Source organism: Kogia breviceps, chromosome 2 (genome assembly GCF_026419965.1).
Source record: "Kogia breviceps isolate mKogBre1 chromosome 2, mKogBre1 haplotype 1, whole genome shotgun sequence".
NCBI lineage: Eukaryota > Metazoa > Chordata > Mammalia > Artiodactyla > Physeteridae > Kogia > Kogia breviceps.
In genome coordinates, this window is record NC_081311.1 from 193,262,063 (window position 1) to 193,288,019 (window position 25,957).

Sequence of the window (25,957 nt, forward strand, 5' to 3'; positions counted from 1 at the left end):
TTAGCTTTGCATTCAAAGCCTCTTTCAGCTTCATTTCTTCTGTCACTGCCTTACTCCCTGCACACCTTTTCTCTGACGGGCCCTGGGCCGCTTCCTCTCCCTCACCCCCAGTTCATGCCACTCGTTCCCCTCCGTCTTCTCCTCCCCGGGCAGTCCTTGCTTGTCGGTGTCTCTCCATTCTCATGGTCAGCTCAGGTGCCTCCTCCATGTTGTTTCCCTCCCATGTGAGCAGGAGTGAACTTTTTCTCCCTGTTCTGTTTCTACTACAACAATATTGTTTTCAGCATTCAAGTATACAGGTTGTGAACCTGCTGGCCTTCCCCGTCGAGCATATATGTCAGTCCCCACATGTGCACACACATGCAGTTTTTGACTCCTGAGGGCCAGGATGGGGCGTGCCCACCTTTGTGTCTTGTACAAGGGTCTGGGGGTATGTAATATATAGAGAAGGTATTTAGCAAGTGTAGGTATGTTATATATGTTTGTGAAAATGAATTTTCTCCTCTCCCCCAAAATCAGGCTACAGAAGAAGTTTCCAAAAATCTGGTTGCCATGAAAGAAATTCTGTATGGCACAAATGAAAAAGAGCCACAGACAGAAGCAGTGGCACAGCTCGCTCAGGAACTGTATAATAGCGGGCTCCTTAGCACCCTAGTAGCTGATTTACAGCTCATTGACTTTGAGGTAAGAAATCAATTTTTTATTTTTCAAAAACACTATTCATAGTCCTTTTCCATATGTTCTCTCCTCTGAAACATTTTAAGATTCCTGTTGGGCTCTTGGCTCAGGGGTACTGACTGACCTGTAAGCATACCCGGGCTGCCTGCCTAATTAGTGGGGCCAACGCAGGAACTCAAGGGTATCTCAGACTTAGGCCAGGTTTTTTCCCCCTCTTTCACTACATTGTATGTGAAGTTTTTTAGGTATTTGTTATGCCCTTTCATTTAGACTGTATTTAACAAACAGCTGCTGGTTTACATAATTCACTGGTTCTTGGCTCTCAAGGAATAAACAATCTAAAGAAGACCATAGAGTGTTAGAATTTTTGAGGTAGATGAGATCTTAGAGAACATCTAGGTTTTTTTGTTTGTTTGTTTGTTTTTAACCTGCTGAGAACTCACTGCAGTAGAGATTATATGTGTTTTGTTTGCTTGGCACTGCTTTTAAATATTTAAATGAGGATAACATTAAAACAGCAGGAGATTTTATACACAATTTTGAATTTCTGGCTTCCCTTGGAAAATTTGGCAACATTGGGCCTTGTAGTCTTGTGTGGCCCCTCAGCCCGTGACGTTGGCATCCACACTTGGGTGTGCCACAGACGGCACAGCTTGTTTTTTCTACCTCAGCCTGCTGCGCTCATTTGCATTTCCTGCTCGTCCCTGGTAGGCGTTTGAGATTGGTGCCCAGGCGTATATATATATATATATATATTGGTGCCAGATCATCCCATGTTGGATATTTAGTGCATTTATTAGTGAGAAGAATGGTCCTTGATACCAGTCTGAATGAACTAGTCTGAGAAGTGTGTAATGAAGGGCTCTGGCATGGTCATGAGCAGTCTCTTCTTTGACTCTTTGTTATGGCTGTGCTTTGTTTAAGCCCCAGTGTTTATCATCCTGAGGGATTGTATGTCTATTCAGGTACTTGGAAAACCAGGGGAGAAAATGACAGACACCTGTAGCCAGATTCAGTTTTAGAGAAGGGTGGGGAAGATGTGGTTCATAGGTTACTTGAAAGTATTATCAATAGATAATAAAAGAGAATAAAAATTTATTTCTATCTTTTAGAACAGACAGAACTATGATATTTCCATTTATATAGCTGGTTTCATATATCTTTAATAGAGTGTCAAATTCCAACAACAAGGATTTTTATCTCCACTGCAAAGGTGGGAGTGCACTGGACCATCCAGTTCCTCCTCCTTCGTCTTCCCACCCCACTCCCCAACCTGGACCCTGAACTTAATATTCATTTGGGACTTTAGAGACATAAATGTAATTTAAAAGAAATGTGTGCCCTTGAGACTGGTTCTTCGAGATTGCCATTACTACTCCTGACCTGGCACAGGCCGCAGGGTGATCTCTAGTGCTGAAAAGCTAGCGTTTCACTCACTCTCCTGCAGACTTGTCAGCCTTATAAAGTAGCAGTTCTGAAACATCTCTTGGGGTCTTCTTCTCCATTTGTTACTTTCTTGTGCAGCTTCCTGATTATAAGTTTCACTGTATTGTGTTAACATCTACCTATTTTGTTTAGTGAAGTACAGTGGTTGTAACTCTGATCTCTGAACTATTGCATCATGTGATACTTAGTACCTTAATTATCTCTATATAAAGTTTTTCCCAAGTACACCTAGTTAAATAGGAGGATATGTCTACTTGCCATTAAAGCTCAACCTCTTACAGAATTCTTTCATTTTTATTACACTAACAGTACAGTTTCTCCTCCTTCCATCACTATAAAAGGAAGCTATATGTATTGTTTACAATACAAGCATCCTATTTGAAGCTGCTTGGGTGGGAATCAGATCCCTGAACAATGTAAGCATATAACAAGGTTTTGTTTTTCATATCTGAGTCAGCATGATTCTGAGAGTTAGAAATCATTGAAATTATATATAGTAAGATTTCACTTTGTCAACACGTTATTCATGTCAAAAATACTTTACTGTTAAAACTTAGGGACTTCCCTGGTAGTCCAGTGGTTATGACTTCATCTTCTGGTGCAGGGGGTGCGGGTTCGATCCCTGGTCGGGGAGCTAAGATCCCACATGCCTCAAGGCCAAAGAAATAAAACAGAAGCAATATTGTGACAAATTCAATAAAGACTTTAAAGAAATGGTCCACATCAAAAAAATCTTTAAAAAAAATTCACTATTAAGACTTAGAATTTGAAATTATGAAGGAAGAAATAAAATAAGAAAATTTAATGTCTGAACATTTTAAAGTCAGATATTCAGTCATAATTATAAATATACAGTACCTAGATTTGAGTTTATTTAGGGCATTTTGGCATTTAGTCAGGCATTTTGATATTTTTGTCTTCCTTAATAGGGCAAGAAAGACGTGGCTCAGATTTTCAACAATATTCTCAGAAGACAAATTGGTACAAGAACTCCTACTGTTGAATACATCTGCACCCAACAGAATATTTTGTTCATGTTATTGAAAGGGTATGTATAAAGTATAATGTAATAAGATTTATATTTTTGACTTGAAAAATTAAAAGGAAAGATGGTCTTGGGCAAAAACAGGATGGTGAATGTCAGAAAGCATTTCCTCTGTAGTTTCATCAGCTCATTTTCCCGTAGTTCTGGAACACATTTCCCTCCTTAAAATTTAACCTGTGAGCTAAACTGAATTTGAAAATGCCCATGGGATTTTAAAGTTAGGTGAATTGTGAGCTTTTAAATTCTCAAACCATACATGACTGAAGAAAAAAATAAGTCCTCTGTGTTCTTGTTTCTGCTCTCTAAGATGTAAAAACCTTAATTGTTGAAATATCAGCTAAATCATGTATTTAAAGACATCTTTGGACGTATGTGCACACTGTACTGCAGTAAAGGCTTCCCAGTAAATGGAGCTTGGATGCTGTATAGCTTAACCTTGTTCAGTCAGCAGTCAACAAAGTACATGTTTATGACGTACTTCCCTTTGCTTTTCACTTGTGTGTGTCCACTCACTAACCCACTTAATTTGGTAATTCACAGTGCATCTTCCTGGAATTACTGTTGGACTAAGCAGGCATTTATCTTTGGGTAGCCTATCAGTTTCAAAAAAGAAAAAACCAAAAAAGCCTTAAAACTAAAAGTTAAAAAAAAAAAATCCTCTTCTCCCTCATCACTGGTTGGCGAGGTAACCTCCTGTTGTTTCACACCAGAGTTGTTTGCCAGCTCTGGGTATGTGTGCACTGGTGGTGTTCTGTTAAGGCGGGCAACTGTTTTATTGGCATGACTGGTGGCGTGAATCAGCTTGCTCTCCTACCCCAGCTTTATAGCTTGCCTCACTCTGATTCGTAGCTCTGTGGTTTAACACTTCCCCCAAGTTCAAACTCGTTTAGACAAAGCATGAGTCAGTGCATGTGTTGGATGCCAGCATTCTATTTCCTTCTTTCTGGTTCTAACTATGTATGTTGCTTCTTCAGATGTTGCCATACGGAATTTTTGGCATCTGATTTTTTGTCGTATCAATCCAGAGCTGCGTGTATGAACATGTAGTGAGTAGTCTGAAATTTTAGTGTTCTTAGAGCAGCTGCCAGATGCCTTTGTGTATTTTTAAAGCCAGTCTTCCTTTTTCCATAGAAAGCAGTGGTTATTAAAATCTATGAATTAGTTAACTCTGCCTGTGTTTTCACTTTAGAGTGGCCAGGGGTATGATATGAACATTGTTTAATGTCATGTAAAGTAAGACTTTTGAGGTAATATTTAAGGGAAGGTTTCAAGCGCTCAGCTGAGCTGACCAGAGCAGAAAACTCAGCTTAGGGAGGTGAGGAGAAGCCACTGGTGTTGGGATCCCACAGAAGCCGTCCCCCCACCCCTTACAACCCCTTTCCTACCTGTCACCAGGCTTCAACAATTACCAACATTTATTAACATTCTTGTTTCATCTATCCCTTGCCTCCTGTTTTTCCTCCTCAAACATAACATCACTTCAGTATGCATTCCTAGTACATAATAAAGGATTCTTTAACATAACCATAATATCATTTAAAAACCTGATATTATCCAATGCCCAGTCACTGTTCAGATTTCCTTGATTTTCACCAAAAATGTCATTTTTCATTTCGTTTAAATCAGTTTTCAAGCAAGGTCCACAAACTGAATCTGGTTGATATGACTCTTAACTCTCTGTTAATCTATAATAGTTCCTGCCCCCTTCTTTTAACACCATTTATTTGTTGAAGCAACTGGGTCCTTTGTTTTGCAGGAAAACCACATATTTGGGATTAGCATCCTGTGGTTTCACCTGTAACCATGTTCCTGTCGTCTGTTCTTTCAAGTTACTTTGATTAGATTCAGCGTCAGTTTGGGGGGGCAGGAATTCTTCATGAATGGGGTTGTGATGGGATTGCTTCCTGTTGGGCAGCACAGGTTGTCCTCTTTCTGGTGATATTTAGATCGATCAGTGGATGTAGGTGTTGTCAGTCTGTCCATTATAAAGTTCTCCATCAACCCTTCACCTAATGGTTTTAGTATCCATTGAGGATCATTGTCTAGGTTCAAAACGGTGATTTCCTAATTCTGTTATTCCTTCTCTGTATATTAAATGTGTTTCGTTCCTCAGCAGTGACTTCTATAGGAAAGACAGAATAGATGCTTGATTTTTTGCCACTGTTTCATTTTTTAGTATAATCGATTGGTGCCCTAGCCACTTCCTTAGATGAGCAATGAGTATGTTGTTGTCTTAAGCACCATTATGACCTCAAGTTTTAGGGGGTTTTAAAATATATTTGGTGTGTCTCAATCCATTGCAGTCATTATGACCAAATTTTTATGTCCAAATTACCCCGTCTTGGGCTATCGGGAGCTCCTTCAAATTGGCTCCTGTGTCCTTTTGGCAAGACCCCATTCGTCTTTGATGGCTTCCTTGCTGTCTGGCACAAGATGTCCCTTGCTCAGTTTGTAAAGATCCTGCCTCAGACCCGGAAACAGCCACTTCTTCCGGGGGCCTTGTTGAAACTACCTGTTTCAGATGTTTCTGCGTTTTGGGAATTCCCTGACAATCCAGCAGTTAGGACTCGGCTCTCTTTCACTGCTGAGGGCCCAGGTTCAGTCCCTGGTTGGGGAACTAAGATATTGCAAGCCATGCAGCGTGGCCAAAAAAATAAAAAGATTTTTCTGCTTTTGTTGATTAATTAGTTTGGACTACTTTAATGCAATGTGATTATCCACTCAGGCTATAAGTATTGACACTTTGATGTTAGACATTTGGGGGAGTTATGCTAACAGTATTAGTGTGCATTTGAAAATAATCCTGTTGCTAGTGTTAGTCTAAATCTGGAGCAGTCATTTTTCCACTGGCGATTTACATGTTAATGTGCTAACAGGTTGTACAGCGTAACTGTTTACCTTGTACTCACTAGTTTACATTTAATCATTTAAGACAAGCTTGACAAACTGCCATCAAAACCTGCCCAACTTGTTGTACCAAAGTGTCTTACCCTTGTCTTTCTAGTCTCCTGCCTGTTACAGATCAGCAGAGATGAATTGTATGATCAGCCATGTTGTGAGCAGACATTTTAATCACCTAAGAGCCAGTAAGCATTCTAGCTGCCGTGCCATAAGTGATACAGAGGAACGTGGTTTTGATCTTGTTGAGGATCTGTGATGAACATATGTACAACAGAAGGATAATTCTACTAGATAACACTACTAGCGGATTTCAGGGGATAAAATGTGGGTTTGGTCAATAAGGCAAGAGTTGGTGACAGAGATGGACTTAAGATTGAGGTTCCAGATAGTTTCAAATTTGCGTAGGCAGAAAGAAGGGTGAGTACAAGGGCAGGAATGAACACAGTGATTGACAGCAGGAAGGAGGTAGTCGGACTGTTTTACGGCATATGGTGGGAGAGGAGTTGTACCAGAGGAGTAGCTATGAGGTGGGGAAGCCTGGACCTCAAAGCCCAGACGTTTGTCTATTTGATTAGCAGGAAGAAATCGTTATAAGCTCCTAAGCTGGAAAGGCTATTGATACACACTAGTTGTCGGATAGACTTATTAAGACAGAGCTTGAACAAAGGTGCCGGTTAGGGGTCACTTGAGTGACTAGGTGTGGTTTCATGCAGCACTGGGAATGGATAAAAGAAAATGAAACTGAGATATTGCAAAGAAGTATTTAAAAGGAGTGGTGACATTGAGGATGGGAAGGTTGGGAGTAGGTAAAGAGGGGAAGGTTTAGAACTGTGCTGTTCGATACTGTACCTACCAACAACACGTAATTATTTAATTTTAAATTAATCTAAATTAAATCACATTTAAAATTCAGTCCCTCAGTCATACTAGCCAGATTTCAAGTGCTCAGTAGACAGCAGAGTTACAGAACATTTCTATTATCAAAGAAAGTTCTGTTAAACCTGCTTTAGACCCAGGTATCTGAAGCAAAATAGTGATGCCATATTAGACTTATAGAGTTTATGGTAGGCCTTTCACTGAAGTTGTCCAGAAGCAACAGAAAATGCCTAACTACAGCCCAGGGGAGATCTCAGCTGGGGCAATTTAGGAGCCATGGAGGGAACCATGAGATCGTAGGAGCATTCCCTAGCAGGCCAGAGGCCACAGAGGAAAGACCTCAGCCAGGCAAGAAATAGAAACAGAGGAGGTAGAAAGGAGAGCTGGGAGAACTTTTCTTTTTTTAAAGAGAGAGATGCAAAGATCTGCATTGTCAGGAAATTAAATAACAGAATTTATGAGAGAAGACCCTTTGTTTTAGCAAAGCGGAGGCATTTAACTCGTAAAACGTTAGGAAATGGATTCCATGGCAGGAAACTAGAGGACACTGAGTGGGGAAGGGGATTAAGCCTGTGTGTGCAGCTTGAAAGGAGGTGGAGGAACAGAGTGATGTGTTTGCGCAGAGTGGCAGAGTCCAGTCCGAGGGGTGTGATGTACATCAGAATGGGAGAGTCTCCTGGGCTGAGAGGAGAACAAGGTTCTCTTTCTGATCACGGGAAAGGAAGAGGCGAGAGACAGTGAGATGGCTGTAGGAAACTATTTTGCTTATTTCATATTGTTTTTTGATTCAGCTTTTGGTTTTTCTGAAGTGATGAGAGCACCACATGTAAAACTAAACCCTATTTGGAGGGGTGACCCTGCAGGCATCTCTTCAGATCTTTTAGCTTAAGTAATGAGCTTTTATTCTCATGATCGCTCTCACGGCTGTTATTTTTCTTTGGGTTGAAGCAGTCACCACCAACTAATGTGTGTGTGCCCTCTAGACTAAATCCCTCTGAGCAGATATTCTACTCTGAGAGAGATGCATTTCGTAACCTGCTCTGTCACTTAACTAGGACACGTCTGAAACTTCCTGTTCTAAAAATTGGAACTGTTAGGAGTTTTTAAAAGAACAGTGATGGGGAAAAAAAGCAGTCATGTTTGTGTTTTCTTTTTGCAGGTATGAGTCTCCAGAAATAGCTCTGAATTGTGGAATAATGTTAAGAGAATGCATCAGACATGAACCACTTGCAAAAATCATTTTGTGGTCAGAACAGTTTTATGATTTCTTCAGATATGTCGAAATGTCAACATTTGATATAGCTTCAGATGCATTTGCCACATTCAAGGTAACATAAAAACTACAGAATTCTAAATATACATACAAGTGAGATTAACAGGTGTGCTGTTTTCCTAAACCTTCTCTACCCTCCACGTCTATACATGGCTGCCCTCTAGCGGGAAGAGAGAAGATATATTTAAATGTGTATTGTGACTCAGGTATACGCAGTAGAGTCACAGCTTATAAAGGGTAGAAAAGTTAGATTCTAAAGTCTGTCTAAAAGGCAAAAGTCATGTACGGTCAAAAGTACACTTTTCTGTTAAATTACCCATCAAGTACAGTATATAGATATGCAGTACATGTGAAAATCATATTTTTCTCCTGCGTTGGAACATACTGCAGCAGTTTCTTTGATTAAGCATCAGACAAAGTAGTTGGCTTCTGTTCGGGGCCGTTGTTAATTTGCAATATACTAGAACCATACTCAGGACAGAGCTTTCCCTATTGTGGACAGGCCCAAGGGCACAGTGGACTTCTCTCTCCCATCTCCTGCTCAGGCCAGAGCTTGTTTATTAAACACAAGGAATGGGGGTGCAGAATCACCAGCACTACTCCCCTCCCCCTCCCCTGCCTACCTTGTCTCCCTGTTGTGTGTTTGTGTAAATTAAATACACAGATGATATGATACCACTGTACAACATGCACATTTTTGTTTTGAATTGCAAAGTTGTGTGCTGTTTAAGGTACGTAGATGAAGCAGTAATGTTTATTAGTGTTTTTCACGATGAGAGCAAGCCTTTATACGTTGTATTCCCTTATGTAAAATGTCTGACCTTATAAGCGAATATTTAGAACTGTAATTTTAATATAATCAGAATTTAATATACTAACCTGCAGACTACTGTGCTCAGAAACCATGAACACTGTTACGGTGAGAAGTGGCCACTGTTTTTGTGAAGGTTCACTTTTATGTATAAAGAGCCATTGAGATAAGGAGCACATGTCTTGGTCTCTGAATAAAATTTGTCCCTCAGAGCGAATGAACACCCTCAAAATGGGATGAAAGCCTGGGAACCTGGCCATTAGGCTTTCACGTTGAATGAGAATAAGGTGAGAGAGGTGCCTAGGGATTATTAGAGAGGATGTCAGGAGACCTCAGATATTTATATGTTAATGTACAAAGCAAAATGAAATGAATTTGAGATTATAACATAGAGTCGTAAGTATGACATCTTAGGTGTCACTGCACTTGGTGGAATGGGACTCACGACCTGGGATATATTGATGGAAGGGGACGCCCCATTCAAAAGTAGCAGACCTGTTATGAAGGGAGATGTAGGAGCACCGTGTGTCGGGAAGGGGTGCTCCTGGGTGGGAAGAAAGCCGAAAGCCAGAAGCCTGGGCGGGGGACGCTCTGGGAGGAGGAGGGTGAAGGCAGAGGAGAGGAGCGGCAGTGCAGCCAGGCGGCCGGCCACGGAGAGTGCACGGGCCGCGGGCTCCCAGCGCAGTTGGCTGGGAGGCGAGAGAGGTGCTGACCGACTGAGCCACAGATGGGAGTCCCTGACTGGCCTTGCTGATAATTCCATCTCAGTTAGGATTGCTTCTTTGAATGAAATTCTCGCCAAGAAGAAAACGGTGGCGATGGAATCACTGTGGGTAAAGCAGCCCTGTCAGGTCGTGGTAGCCAGAGAGGGAAGGATTGGGCAGAGTCAGGCAGGTGTTCCCTACCTGAAAAAGGGAAACTTTAGGGCTTCCCTGGTGGCGCAGTGGTTGAGAACCCGCCTGCCGATGCAGGGGACACGGGTTCGTGCCCTGGTCCGGGAGGATCCCGCATGCCGCGGAGCGGCTGGGCCCGTGAGCCGTGGCCGCTGAGCCTGCGCGTCCGGAGCCTGTGCTCCGCAACGGGAGAGGCCACAACAGTGAGAGGCCCGCATACCGCAAAAAAAAAAAAAAAAAAAAGGGAAACTTTAAAACCATGTAGGATGCTAAGGATGAGCTCTAGAAGAGGGAGCAGTGAGGAGCGAGCTTGGCTTCTGTTTCTCAGCTGCTCCTGATGACACAGAAGGGGCAGAGCTAATTAAAGAGCCTCCTGAATGGAGAGCTCTCCAAGAAGCAAAGTTAAGTGGAGCCCCAAACTAAGACAATACAGGAGAGGCACAGACCTATCAAACACACCGAAGGTACCACCCACCCCTCCTTAAAAAGTCTGGTCGGCTCTGGTCTCACCTTCACACCAGAGGTGCTGACGAGGGAGGGAGGACTGCTCCTCTTCTGGTTTGCTGATGTCTTCTTTGCAAAGAACATTTTTATAGCAGAAAAGAATAGACGGTTCGGGCTTCCCTGGTGGCGCAGTGGTTGAGAGTCCACCTGCCGATGCAGGGGACGCGGGTTTGTGCCCCGGTTTGGGAGGATCCCACGTGCCGCGGAGCGGCTGGGCCCGTGAGCCGTGGCCGCTGGACCTGCACATCTGGAGCCTGCGCTCCGCAACGGGAGAAGCCACAGCAGTGAGAGGCCCGCGTATGGCCAAAAAAAAAAAAAAAAATAGATGGTTCGTGCTCTCCTTCGAGAATATGACCAGAGCTACCTTCCCAGAAAGTGCACTCTACACACAAAAACTTTGAAACAAACACAGCTTATCCATAACCCTGGATTTAAAGTCCAAGGAACAGGTGCTGCATCTTAAAAGGAAATTAAAACTACCTGCATGAAATATGTCTAAGATTCATAGCTTGAATGAATGGGGTTCTGAGATAGTAAATCAGTGGCCAAATATTGGTTCGTGATTTTTCTTTTTTTTTTGAGGAATTAAGGAGATGGGAAGGGACATCAGAAGGCCAACAAATATATTTCCAATTTTCCAGAGTAAAAGAAGGTAGATTCCCCAGAGAGGCTGGTGGAGCTCGATGTTATACCTGTGTAAGGTACTAGAAAGTATTGCTAAAGAGAGGATTTCTGAGCATTTTGGAAAGGAAACCGTGTACCCACAGCCAGCATGGATTCACTAAGAGTAAGTTCAGTCATACTAATCTCGTAGATGCCAGTAGATCAGGGGGCTAAGGGCGTGGCTGCCTGGATTCAGTTCCCAGCTCTGCTGCTGATTTAACCTCAGTCTTTTCAACTGTCAAAATGTAGGTAATACTAGTATGTCAGGGTTATTGTGTCTTCACATAGTATGTGTGCAGTGAACAGTAGCTATTAGAATTATTCCTTTATGACAATGTGGATATATTAGATGTTGAATAATTGTACAGGTCTGTTTTCATGGAAACAATGAAGAGGTAGGAGCTAGATGGAGTTTCAGGGTAGCAATTCACAATTAATTGAACGCCATATCCATAAGGAGCCAGAAAATGGATTGCCACCCTCCTGGAGCAAAATTTTTAGTGGATTTGTCTTTACTCAGCACAGCTGAACATTTTTATTAAAGACTTAGATAAAGGGTGATAACAAATGTATACCGTGAAGGGATAGGAGGCAGATAACAGAGATCCTGAAATGAGGCCTCAGAAAGATCCAGAGAGGCCAGAAGATAACAGGTTGAAATTAAATACGGATGAACTGAGGTCTTCCTTCTGAGGACGCAGCTCTGTCAGTGTGCGACGTGGGGGTAAGGCATAATGATGCGAGGTAATGCTAGGTGTCATCGTTCCAGAGTGTAATAGTGACTAAAAGGCAGGTGACGTCATACCATACTCAGCCCTGTGAAGGAGATACTGCTATTTTCTCCTTTACAGAGAAGGAGACTGAAGCCTAGAAATGTTGGGGAAGTCAGACCATAAATGGGGAAGCCAGAATTTGAACCCAGGCAGTCTGACTAGAGAGCCCACCCTGAGTAAACAAAATTCTGAGTACGTCCAGTAAAATTAAACAGTACGATGCTGCTGCCCTGCCCCTAAGCTACCTGTGACCATGTAACGTGTGACCTAAGGAGCTGTCGGTGGTCTCACCCCACCATAAGCTTATAAGGTAACAACACATAAATGTGTTCCATTCCAGGCGCTACACTTTAAGAGGCACATAGACAAATAGATGACTTTCAGAAGACAGTAGATGGTGAGGGGGACTGAGAACCTGTCATTCGAGGAGTGGTTAAAGGAACTGGACGTATTTAGCCTGAAGAAGAGGAGACTCGGTGGGGACTTGCGTGAGAGCACCGCTTGTATTTAAAGTGGGTCCTAGAGAAAATGTACTAAACCTAGTTCTGTTGACTCTGGCAGTTTTCTGGAAATAACCTGGGGATAAGTTTTGACTCTCTAGCACAGGAGGAACTTTCTAACTTTCAGAGCTCCAAAGGTGAACCACACAGTTGGAAGAACTGAGTCTCTTGTCCTTGGACATAGACAGTCATCAAGTACGAAATTGGGCCACATGACTTGCCAAGTCTCTGTGAAAATAGCCCCCGGGTGAGCAGCATTTCTTCAGGGGTTCCAGGGCTGTCTTTGTGACATGATGTTTGGGACCCAAACTCACATAACTTTTAGGAATCTTTTAAATTCAGCCCACCTTAAAAGTTGGCTGCTCAATCTGCTGGACTTGGGAGATGATCCCTGACCTTTCTCCCGGTAATACCAGGGTCTCGGCTATACTGGAATTTAACAGGTTGGGAGGTCAGAAATCATGTGCTTTCTGTCCCCCTGCTGGCGTGCCCAGCAGCTCTGCTGATCTGGGACCGCGGGCACCCTGTCAGCTCTGCAGGTCGCTTACCGGATGCTGGCTGCATGACCACTTGCCTTCGTTTTCTGATCTGTCTGTTTCTGCCCCCCACAACCCCCACCCCAGCCTGGCTTGAGCTCTCCAGAGCTCTCGGCTCTAGTTCCAAGGGTAAGGTCTTTTCCCATCCCTCAGGAGACAGAGGCTCTGCACAAGTCCCCACTTCCTCTTTTCCCAGCTTAGTATCAGCCTTTTTACTCTGTGCCGGCTCCCAGCAATTGTTCCTTCCCTGCTAATGTTTTACTCTCCTTAAAGAAGGGCTGCTTTAGCAGCCTCAGCACCCCTTTCCAGTCTCTCCTACCCCAAGGCCATGGAGATGTGATTCCTAGATTGGCAGTGGTTTCCTGAGCTTCCTGGTCTCTTTAAACCAGATGATAACAAGTAGAATCTCTGATGGGAGATGTTTGAGGTTCCCCCTTGTCACGTGTGGCCCAACTGTGAGCCTCTTGCTGCTGCTGGAGATACAGCTTTCAAGGTAAATAGTCACCTTACTCAGACCTAAAGAAAAAAAACTCTGGCGCAGCATATTTAGGATCTTTGCTTTTCAGAGTAATACTTTCTACCTACCTGTTCCTAAGAAACCAACCCCAGTGGAGAGCCGTTGTCTCTGAGGTCCCCTCCTTTGGCATTCTCTTTCGTCATATCATGACATAGCTGTAAGCACCTGGCTCCCGGCTCTGTACCTCCTCACAGTGGCCTTCAGAAAGACCCAGCCACAAAAAAGTAGACGTGACACTCAGTCTTGCATGGATCTAGCCACAGCAGTCCTTACGTTCACTTTTTCATTCAGTTCATCCCACAAGCCTCTGAGTGCCTGCTCGTGTCTTTAGCTCCTGAGGTTCAGCAGCGATCTCTTTTTTTTTTTTTTTTTGGCCACACTGCACGGCTTGTGGGATCTTAGTTCCCTGACCAGGGCCTCCTGCAGTGGAAGTACAGAGTCCTGACCACTGGACTGCCAGGGAATTCCCGGTTCAGCAGTGATCTGTCCAGACAGACACCTGCCCTTGAGGCTCCTAACTCAGGGGAGACCGTCATAGACCACACAGTAGCGTGTTAGCGGCGGGACACACTCGTTAACAAGCATGCTTGATACATTCCCTTAAAGTTCTCATGTTCCTGTCTCCCTCACATCTGACCCCATGGACCAATAGATAATATAAATTCTTCTAGCCCTGCCATCTCCTCCTTCCCATGTGGGGAAGCCTCATAGCATTTCTTTCCAGATTCTTGAAGGTACTCAAACTCCAGGTTTTCTAATTTTGCCTGTTTAACCCCCAAGGGGGATTTGGGAAAAATTGGGTAGACCCTCCATGGGCATAGGACACATAACCCCATCCAGCAGTTTGAACACCTGTAAGTCTTTGGGGTGGAGTTAGAAGCCTTCTTAAAAGCATACTCTGAACATTGCTTAATGTGCTGTTTTCCCAAACATGTTTCCTGATTCTGTTGGTTCATTCCTTTATTTATTAAATATTAAGCTCTTACTATGTGCTGGATACTGCATAGGTGCTGGGGATTCAGAGATTAGTAAAAATAGACATGACCCTTGTATTTATAGACTTTACAGCCTATCATGAGAGAGACATTAATAAAATAATCCCACAGATGTCAAGTCATAACTGTGACCATGCTTTGGTGCCAGTGACCAGTCCGGAAGGGTTCCCCATGGAGACAATGTTTGAGTCGAGGTCCAAAGGTTGGAAGTAACTAGGCCAGGGGAAAGCCTGTGCAAAGGAGGCCTTTCAGGGAAGGGTTCTAACAAACAGGCAGCAAAAGAGCTCCCTGCAAAATCTCTTGAAACCTGATGGATCCCCATGAGGGAACCAGAGCTGTAGCTCTTTCCTCATTCATTGACCATGGAGCATTCCTTAGAGCATTTCTCAGGACATACTTCAGGAAACACTAGTTCATTGTAACCTGGGTAAGTCGAACATAAACAGCAAAGAAAACAAGTTAAAGGAAAGTTGGTTTGGAGAAAGGGGATTATTGGCAGTGACCTCTCCAGTGGGCAGCTCTAAAAGAATTTAATTCATTAATTCACCAAAGATGAATTGGCTGTTCCTACTGTCACGTGTTTCCATTCTTGTTCCCACCTGGTGAGACCAAGGCTAGTTCATTGCTAACTTCTATGTCCTTGAAGGTAAGGACCATATCTTTATGTCTTTGTAGCCCCAGCACCTAGAACTTTATCTGGTACATAGTAGGTGTTTTCTGAATGAATGATCCTTGAGTTGTTTCCAGGGAAATTCATGGGGTGAGGCATAAGCTCTATTTCATAGGGGTGCACAACTGGACTCTAGGTCATACTAACTTTTGGTGCTACATGTTTGCAGCATTAGTCTGCTTACTTAGGAGCTAATGTTTATAATATGATGGGGCTTTTAAAAAACATCCTACCTCTGAAAAAAGATTGCATTCAATATGAAACTGAATTTAGGAGGAAGAAGATGGAACCTGCAGTACTTTTTCTAATAAAAGAAATGTCCTCTTTCTCCACCAGGAGCAGTATACTATTTGACATTTTATGACAACCGTTTACTTTTTATTTCATTTCAATTCTTGATTCCCTTTCTTTGAGTTTTTATCTCCATTGCCTTATAAATTTTTTTAAAATTTTTCCTTCTACAAGCTGTAGACCTGTGACACTCAATCATTACCATCACAATTTGATTATTAATGATTTTATTTGCTCACGTAGAATCAACATTTTCAGTTCAATTCATGCTCAAATGTTTTTAAGAAGTATAGTAATTTTTAACAACAGTTTTTATCAGGTAAAATGGCGTGGAAGGTTGAGGATTCTCTTTTCTAAAAGAACTTGAATGCCAAACAACTGTAAAAAGTGTATTGTTTCCTTTTTCTAGGATCTACTTACAAGACATAAATTGCTCAGCGCAGAATTTTTGGAACAACATTATGATAGAGTAAGTACATGAAACACTATTTTAAAATAGCACATTGTAAGTTTTGTTACCAGAAATGAAAGATTTTAATTAGATTTTGTACCAGAGTATTTATTTTGGAAATACAATGTTTTTAATTGGTGCTGTAATCGTTTCTCTACTAAAATGAGGTATAGAGCGTTACGTGGTCAGAAACAGAAATTTATCTTTTTGACGACACACTGCCCTTTGCATCTTTTTTCGCTTTAGAAGAGGAAAATAAAGCACTTTGCTGCTGAATGATAATATACAGTTAAGATCAAAAGAAAATTACTGTCTGACTTCTTATCTTCCCCTTACTTTCCGTTAGTTGCATCCCTGCTGCTTCCCAGTAGAAAGGGGGACAGCAGTGGGTGCATGGGCAGAACTCTAGCCTAGAGGACGCAGCAGCCAGCTCTGCCCTTGCTCTGCTGCTGACTCCTTGTGACCAAGACCAAGGCCCGCTGGGGGACTCGGAAGTCCGTCCTTATTTGTGAAATGAGGACATTGGATTAGCCCAGCCTTGAGGGCCCCTCCAGGTCGAGCTAGTAGTGGCGCCCCCGGAGGCTTGTGAATGGTGCTGGGCGCTCTGATGACTTGCTTGCCCTTCATCATCGCAGCAGCAGCATCCTGTGGTCTCTCCCGCCACGTGTCAGCTCTGCTCTCCACGGTTCCCACAAGCGCTTCCTTATGCCGTACTAGTTTAATGTAGTCATTGGCCAGGATCTCATAGGTGCTCCTGGAGAAGTTATGATAGCAACAATCCACTTAAAATTTCTCTCTCTCCCCCAAGATTTGGCTTAGGTTTTCATTCTTCCACTAGTTGTTTGAATTTTTAAAATCCTAGGTATTCTTAATACTTTATTGTTCACTGTGCCATTGAACTAAATTAGAAGATTCTTGGAGGCAAAACCTATTCTCATTCTCTTGTGTTCCTTTTCCCGTCTTTGCCTCCCACCCCCGGTAACATCATAACACCGTGCTGAGTACATAGTAATTCCCTCATAGATAGCCTCATCAATGGCTTAAACATAGCTGGTCTTTTTTTTTTTTTTTTTTTTTCTGCCCGTGTACATTGGGGTGTGGGTGTGGCTTTTCTTCCTGTGCATTTGTTGGTTTAAATTAGAAGCACAGTCATTTTGTTGGTGCCTTTTACAGTAGTTAGAAGCGTGGGCTTTGGCACCAGACTGCATGGAGTTTGACTTCAAGTTCCAGCTCTACCGTGTGCTTCCAGCTCTTGGGCAGCAGCCTTCACTCACCCTCTATGCCTTTAGTATCTTCAGCTCTAAAAGAAGGCTCATAATAGCACCTTACTACACTGGGTTGCTGTGAGGATTAGATAAGAATGTGTGTGTCAAATGCAAGACACAGTGCCTGGAACACAGTCAGCATTTGATAAACATTAGCATTATTATTTCTATTACCACATGCTCTCAAAGGTTTTTTTTAAAATTAAACATATGAGTATCTTAATTTAAAACCTACCAAAGATAAAAACTAATTTCCCAGAAATTTACTACCGGCCATGATGTCACCTTAATTTTGTGATAAAATATTTTCCTGTTATGTTATTAATGGGTGACATTGGTTAACAGGATTTTAGCAAATTTATGTGCAGCAGCTGACAGAAATGTGCGTGCAGTGCAGTCAGATCCAAGGAGGATAAGGAAAGTGGGGAGGTGCGGGCAATTTAAATTAAGCCGAGGTGGAGTTACTGTGCAAAAACACATGCTCTAAAATCTGTACACTTGACTCTGAGCTTTCTAATAATTAAAGCATAGAGGGAAACAAAACCAAGGAAAAGCTCACAGTATCTGTAAAGCTTGTTCAAAAGAAACGGCCTTTTCTAGCCCTGGGACCTGGAACAGATTTCTCCCATTGACATTCTTAGACAGGAATTGAATTACAGTGTCATGTAGCGGACGCAGTCACCAAGTGTGCCTCTGCAGTAAATAAAATGCTGAACTAAAGTGTGCTCACGGAGAGCAGATCTTTGAGGGGACCAAACAGTGCCTGACCTCTGTCTCTCCTAGTCCTTTATTGCTGGCCCAGGGATAAAATCTAGCCAGGCAGTTCTCCTTGAGAATAATTTCTTGCAACCAAGCTTACCTTAAAAATTATGCAGCAGAAAATCTTAACTTGCATTTTCTGTCGAGAACTTGAGGTGTTCCTGTTTCTGCATTATTGATTAAAGGCAGACCCAGTTGTTTGATCATTGGCTTGACGATCATTTGAGAGAAGGTAGGGTTAACAGCCATCTCTGAAGAGAGAAGTGTTAGTTGCTTGCATACTAAATAGATGGCCATCCCACCTCTGCCTAGAGATAAGCAACAGAATGAATGCATAGGCATTTCTGGTTAGCTCTAAACCAAGGGCTGGAAAACCTTTTCTGTAAAGGGCCACCCAGATAGTAAATATTTGAGGCTTCATAGCCATGCGGTCTCTGTCAGCTCTCCTGTCTGTTCTGCTGCAAAAGCAGCCATAAAGAGTTCATAAACTGAATTTATTTACCGTACACAAATGAGCATGGCTGCGTTCCAATAAAACTTGTATCAAAACAGACAGTGGGTTGGATTTAGCCCGTGAGCTATAGTTTGCCAACCCCTGCTCTAAACCACAGACGAATGGCTGATGAGAACCCATTGTAAAGCAGAGGTAGAAACGGTTTTCGCCATGGACAAATTACAAAGCAGGCATCCTCTGCGACCCACCACAACCAAGGAAAGGTCTCAGTAAAGCACTGATACCCAACAGAGTCATACTAGTGCTGCAAAATTTTGGAACTTTACAACCTGTCCATAGCTAAAACCACGAGCGAACTGGCCTTCTCTTCTGCCTGTGGGCAGTGCGGCCCTATAGCCCTTGCGGCCCCACTCCTGTTTCCCACCCCCGCTTCCCTCTGCCTCTGTTCCTCACCGTTCCAGGGATGCTGTTCTCGTTAGTGAGCTAGCGGACACTCGTCGGCCCTTACATCTGTTTCAGTTTGCATTTTCCAGGTCTTTGCTCATGCTGTGTTCTTCCCTTTCTATCCCCAAAGAGTATCTCTTCTCCTCCCCATTTCTGAGCGAATCTCTCCCATTACTCAAGTTTGAGCTCAAGTCCTACCTTCTGTGGGATACCTACCTATTTAAAAGTGCTGATTTTCTCCTCTCTTCTATTTTAAATTATTTTCTCTTCTTGCTTTGAAAGAAGAGGCAACTCTTCTCTTTGTGCTTGTGCTTTGGACTAGTTGAGTTGTAAAAAATAGGAATTTTCTAATCTAACCCCAAGTAATGAGAGCTGACTCAACAGTGAGAAAACAGTGGGGGGAAGGGGAGTTATGTTGTGTGCATATGGAGTTCGGACAGAAGAGGACCACATTTAAGCTATATGCGCACCTGGCTAGAGCCGGGAGGGGGCCAGGAGCCTTCTTTGTGGAGGTAACCAGTGGGTATCACCGTGAGGAGGGTGTGAAGCAGACAGGAGGGGCTGAGCTTGGGCAGCGATTGGCCTTTGTGCTGTTAGAAGTTTGTACTCGAGCTTTTTAATGTTATCTACTGGTCTTTAAAAAAATAACTCTGCTACGTGTTTTCCTGTCTTTTAGTTCTTCAGTGAATATGAGAAGTTACTTCATTCAGAAAATTATGTGACAAAAAGACAGTCACTCAAGGTATGACAGATTATTGAAGTAGTTCATTTCTCTCCACCCCTTATTTGAAATGTGTGTTTGGGGAAAGGGGGAGATATGGTGCTATGGGTTCTAGACCTTTGCAGGGAAAACACATTTGCCCACGGTCAAGATTTCTGTGGAAAGGAGCGGGCAGGGTCCAGCAGTGGTTTATGCAGGGCGGCTGTCCCTGCTTACCTCCTCGTGTGCTAGAGATACCAAAATGGAACATACAGAATTTTGAAGAGGATTTAATCACTTAGTAATGAGGTATTTTAGATTTGGGAGCCTATGGTTAAAACTTAGAATCGTATCGCCGAGTTGAAGGCGCTGCAGGTGTTTTGTTCCCCAGAACGCTGCCCGGATGGCACAGGCTTGCTGTGTGAGGGGAGGGGGCTGGCCACGAGCAGTGACACTGTGAACCGTAGACGAGTTTGGCTGCTTTGTATCAAAATAGGATGTGGACAATTCCATTTGAAACTTAAAGATTTAAAACTCTAGAACAGGGTTTGACAAACTACCAAATCCAGCCCACTGTGTATTTTTGTAAATAAAGTTTTATTGGAACACAGATGCATTCTTTTATTTACATATTGTCTGTGGCTGTTTCGGCTACAACAGCAGATTTGAATCGTTGCCCCAGAGACACTGTATGGCTGGCAAAGGAACGGATATGAGGCAGGTCGTTCATTCCTACAGTTTCTCATGAACACATGGAGAAATTTTGAGGACCAGTGGTGCTCTAAAAATGTATTTTAATTTGTAGTCTCTTTTTTACTGCCACATTGGCATTTATTTATCCCTATATTTATTTTACCAGCAAATTTGTATTCCCTGTACCAAGCTTCAATTTATTTATTTGTTTGTTTATTTTTGGCCCCGCTGCATGGCTTATGGGATCTTAGTTCTAAGACCAGGGAATGAACCCTGGCCCTCGGCAAGGAGAGCGTGGAGTCCTAACCACTGGACCGCCAGGGAATTCCCCCAATTTTTAATTTTTATGTCCAAAGAAATTCTTTAAATTACTGGTCATCCTTCTCTAGATAATCACATTGAAATGAGTCATTTTCGGTATTTCTTTGGTTTCTGTGACAAAATGAACACCCAATAAGTCTGTACATACTTAATACTACCTTTTGAGCCTCCGTAAGAGTAAATACTGGGCTTCTTACTTTGAAAGTTGTAGATTTTGTGATTCAGATTTGATGTGAAACCTATCTGAGCTTTTGAATTCTTCCTCTAAATTCTTTATAAATCCTAAGAAGAATAGATTTGTTTTCCTGCACATCAGGTTATTTTTGATTTACTATGATGACATGTTATTTATCTAGAGATCAGTTATCTGGAAACTTCAAGTATCTAGAACATAGCCAGGAACCCAGAAAGGAATTAATAACAGCAAGTAAACCATGGCAAAGTAGCTCTATCCATGCATTTTCCTTCCCTTAGACATCACTCCATGTCTCTTATTAGACTCGGGTCCAACGTGCTTTGCATGTATTCATGCTTTTATTTCTCACTATACTCTCATAAGATATCGGTACGATTATCCACTCCCATTGTACGATGATAAAACTGAGGCACAGAGAAGTTAAATAACATTCTCAAGGTTATAGAACTCACAGGGAGCAGGGAGTCAGGACTGGAACCCAGGCAGGCTGGTGCCAGGGGCCAGGTTCTCCACTGTTCTGCTTCTGCCTGTGTCCACAAGGACTGCAGCTTGGTCCCTGTCCCCAGGCAGGTTATAGCACCTGCACACTAGTCCTTGACTAGAAGTTGGCGCAGTGACAGCATGAAGAGGTGACTGCTGGCTTCAGAAAAAGAGAAATCTAGAACAAGCAAGGACGATTTTTAAATGAAGGGCTGATACGGTATAGTCAGCTAGAGCTCAGGAAGCACAGACTTAGCTGAAGGCACGGACTTTTTTTTTTAGCTTAATTAATGTCATTTTTAGTAATGGTGAGGAGTCACTAAGAAAAGCTTAGAGTATCTTCAGGATACCTTGCTTAAGAAGGAACAGAAAAGTATTTGTTTTTATAAACCTTTCTGAATCAGATAAGATAAAATGATAAGTTTGGTGTGTTGTGTTTAGGGTATGTGGAAAACTTTGTACCTGAAACCCTTTGTCCTGTAAAGTTCAGATAAATAAAATTAAAAATAGTAAAATTATTTTTAAATTAAGCTGAGGTATATAGTTATTCAGTAACTTGTCGTCTGACCAGTTTCTTTGATGGTTTCTTTTTACTGAGATAACACAAATGCATATTTAAAGAATAGGTTCTGACAGTCTCAGATTCTGGGCCAAATGTGACTTGAATGTCCTCTTCAGACAGCAGTATCAGACTCACCATAGGTTTAAACCCCAGAAGAAAAGGTAGGTGTTCAAGTAACAAATAGGAGGCACTCATTAGCTTTTAGGTCATAATTCAGTTCAGTTTATCAGTCTTTTGAGTGCCTACTAATATTCTGTGCTTAATAATGATGATTATTTAATGAATTGTTTTTAAAACTTTGGTTTTACTTCAAATCTTAAATGATAACGGAAGAGTAATTGTTTGTCTTCTCAGCTTCTCGGTGAGCTACTATTAGACAGACACAACTTCACAATTATGACAAAATACATCAGTAAACCTGAGAACCTCAAGTTAATGATGAACCTTCTACGAGACAAAAGTCGTAACATCCAGTTTGAGGCCTTCCACGTTTTTAAGGTAGAGTACTAAAAGCATAAACGCTAGTTGTTCATCCCATTTCATTTACAAATTACTGAAGTTTTATTAGGTTCATTTTGGTAATCTCAGTGACACAGCTCAGTTCAGTCAGTTTTCATAGTTGTGTGGTACAATATTTAAACAAAAATAGACCCAGAAACAGGGTATATACCATTTGCATTGGGAACAAGAAAAGTTTAGTTGTAGAGGGGTGTCATTTATCTTTGGCATAGAAGATTATTAATCACAAAGTAAAGCGTAATACATTTCTTAATGCTTTCCGCGGAGCTTTTTGTTCTTAAAATCCATTCTGACCTCCTCTGCCCAGAAATAACTCCTGCTCATTTTATTCTAAAATCAAAGTCTATATTTAATACCAACTGCTGGGTTTCAGAGCATGAGTGAATATGTCAGTCCTTTTTGTGCTAAAACATGTAATTCTCCCCCTTTTTAAAATTGTAAAATAAGGTCTTCCAAAGCGAACACCTCTGAATTAATAATCCTGGCTTCACCGCAGGCCCCAGGGAAGCATTGGATGAGTATAGATAGCATGTGCTCTGCGAACTGCGGCATAGATGTCTCCGTGTCTTGTTCTTTCCCTGTGGCTGATGATTTTTCTCTGTGCAGGTGTTTGTAGCCAATCCTAACAAGACGCAGCCCATCCTAGACATCCTCCTCAAGAACCAGACCAAACTTATAGAGTTCCTCAGCAAGTTCCAGAATGACAGGACCGAGGATGAACAGTTTAACGATGAGAAGACCTATTTAGTTAAACAGATCAGGGATTTGAAGAGACCAGCTCAGCAAGAAGCCTAATTTCCAATAAACATCTAAAATATTAAATCCAAATTCAGCATTTGCTGTTAGCTATTCAGCATCAGGCACTGTTATCGATTCATGAGGAACATTACTGCTAATCTGCTGTTAAGTGAACGGTTTTCATTTTACCTTGTTTGTTTTTTTTAGTCCAAGTTGGAGAACGTAGCTGCTGCTTTCTTGCACACTAGAGCACACGTGGACTTTTTCTTGATCTTGGTGTCATTTCAGAATTCAAAGACTCCGTTTGCTGTAGAAGTTCTGAACATGGCTAGGTTCATGAAGGCAAACGCATAGATGATAGTGTGTGTTAGGGGAAGAGGGCACTGATATTATCAGAGCAAACCTGCTTGTTTGCATTTATCTTTGTTAAAGATCTGGGTGTGGATTCTTGGTAAGATTATATGCCTTCACTAATGGAAGATTGTGCAGAGCTTTATTTGAAAATCATAGGGGAACTATATCCAAGATGTGAGCTTCTTGGGTGGATAAAGTTGACACACAAATAAATTGATACTGAAACTTAGCAGCTTCTCAAAATTGTGAAGCTTCGTAAGGTCATAAGGAAAATGTATATATGCTTTTCATAGCTTTCTAGAATTTTTTGACATTTGATTTTCTTGAGACTTGTAAACCTGGATATGTTGAAGGGTATTTGTTAATTTTACTTTTTGAAGGTATTTTAAAACAGTAGAGCTAGCAACGACACCTCGCATTTCATTTCAACAATGCTTACAGTTTTCTTTTGTATATAATTCTTAGAATGCTCATTTCTTTTAAATGATTTAATTTGTACAGCAGAGGAATGTTATTGTATTAGTATGTAACTATTACCTAATATTGAGTTTTTGCAAAAAATGAATGCTCATATGTAATTGAAATACTTCAGATCACCTGAAAATGCTGATTTAACATTTAAGTATCACAGCATTAAAAGAAAAAAGTAAACCAATCCTTTGTATTCAGTTATCCAATGGGGTGCCATCAGTAGGCTACAATACAGACCTGGAACTCAGCTACATTTTCCTGCATAATATTGGCCTTATTCATTTAAAATGAGTCATGAGTTCTCCAGATCTATGAATGATACCGATTATGCTAAATTAACGCCGATTCTTTGTGTGTGGGGGAGACCTCTGTAGAGCACCTTTTCTTTCTTAAAGTAATCCAGTACAATAGTTGTGAAACTGAATAATAAAACTTTGGCTTCTCTTAGGAAAAGAAGAGTTCCTAGTCATAGGTGTCCTATGGGGAAATTTATTTTTTTTAATGTCCTGTTCCTTAATGCTGCAAATTATCAGTATTTATAAAGTAACTGATTTTGCACCACTTTTTTGTTACTGTGACCACGGCAGAACAACATCTCCTAGAATATATCTATGTAAAGTTATTAGAATGGTATCTGTTCACCTTAGTGATATGAAGATCACAACTAACAATTTACAAATCAAGAGTTTGCCAGTTCGAATCCAGCATGGCTGTAGCTGAGTAAGAAATTTGTATAATTATTCTTTGCTAGCCTCTCTTACTAATTGAATTATTTATCAGCCAGTAAAGTGAGACTCCCAATTGATGTTTCAGCAGGCTTTAAGATCTCCTTCTAGGACCACCAGTTAGGAAAATAGCTCCAGAAAACATAGATGTATTTTATTCTATTTAATTGAAATGGCAGTCTACACTTACAATTGGTTTTCCTGAGGCTGTCTTTACCAAAATCTGTGTAAAATAATTCATGTTTTCCTATCGGAACTAGAGAAAGCAATCCAAGCTCCTTGAGATGAAAATCTCCAAGATGCTTAGGAAGGTAGACGTGGCTGCGATGCATCATTCTGGTTCTCGTGGGCCCGTGCTGGGTATCTGGATCTCGTGTGCAAACATTAATTACACCAAGTGGAAGAAAGGTTTCCTTGCCAAGCTGGTTCTTAGAACTTGAAACAACAGCTTCCACTTTGGCAATGCTGTCATAGCACTAGAGCCTAGAGCCTTTGTGTGGAAGGCAGGGGTGCAGCGTGTCAAAGAAAACACTGATGTGTTACTGTCGCATTGGAATCTGGGGATAGTTAAGACTTTTGGTTTTTTTTGTTGTTTTTAAACAAAAATGTGAAAACATTCAAAGTTGAAAAGTTGCATTTGAAGTTAGGATCATTTAATATATTCATATTACCAAAACTGTTATACTGGAAGTGGTTTCTTTTTTTGTGTTACAAAGGTTTCATTTTATATAAGTCAGTTACTCAATGTGATTTTTAACCCTTAAAAAAAGGTGGAGATGTATACAATTGTTAACAATGCCATGGAAGCATTTCCTTTCTCTTGAGGAAAAGTAAATTTCTTATCAGATTTATCTGGCTGGCCCTGTAATTTAAATTAAAATAAAATTTTGGAGAAACAGCATTGTCGGTTTTTTGTTTTTATGATGTCTTATAAATTCATTTGTGTCACTGTGAACACCACCATCAGGAGACACACTGAGCACAAACTTTGTCACAGACTGTACCCAGGAACAGTTAATACACAAGCCTCTAAGTCGTTTTTTTTCCCCTTCGAGGTTTTATTTTTGTTGTCAAAAATGTGGTTTTCATTTAGGTCATAGCTCCCTGGCCCTTCCTTTCACAGTTAAGTATTATTAAGCCTTATACAAGCGTTGCTTCTTAGACTATAGCATTTGGGGAGTAGATCCTGTCTCCGGTTCTGTGATTATTAATACGCCAAGATAAAAGTGAGCGCTCAGCAGGACTATAAATTACTTGAGTGAAATTATATCTTCTTTTTTTTGGTGGGGGGGGGGCTGTGTTGGGTCTTAGTTGCTGCCTTGAGGTGCGGGAGCTCAGTAGTGGCCCTGCGTGGGCTTAGCTGCCTAGCAGCACGTGGGAGCACGTGGGAGCTTAGTTCCCCCACCAGGGATTGAACCCGAGTCCCCTGCATTGGAAGGTGGATGCTCTACCA

At 41.7% G+C, this 25,957-nt stretch overlaps 1 protein-coding gene across 2 annotated transcripts in view; it reads left to right on the forward strand.

The window, feature by feature from the left end:
- Positions 1–25,405, forward strand: part of CAB39 (calcium binding protein 39) — an 88,646-nt gene extending 63,241 nt beyond the window's left edge. For both annotated transcript variants that reach the window (XM_059053072.2, XM_067027161.1), the window contains exons 3-9: positions 520–684; positions 3,054–3,172; positions 8,106–8,274; positions 15,782–15,841; positions 19,422–19,487; positions 22,052–22,195; positions 22,823–25,405. In XM_059053072.2, the coding sequence (XP_058909055.1) occupies positions 520–684; positions 3,054–3,172; positions 8,106–8,274; positions 15,782–15,841; positions 19,422–19,487; positions 22,052–22,195; positions 22,823–23,011 (912 nt within the window). In that variant the 3' untranslated portion in view covers positions 23,012–25,405. The remainder of the gene's footprint in view (positions 1–519; positions 685–3,053; positions 3,173–8,105; positions 8,275–15,781; positions 15,842–19,421; positions 19,488–22,051; positions 22,196–22,822) is intronic.
- The last annotated feature ends 552 nt before the right edge of the window (positions 25,406–25,957 follow it).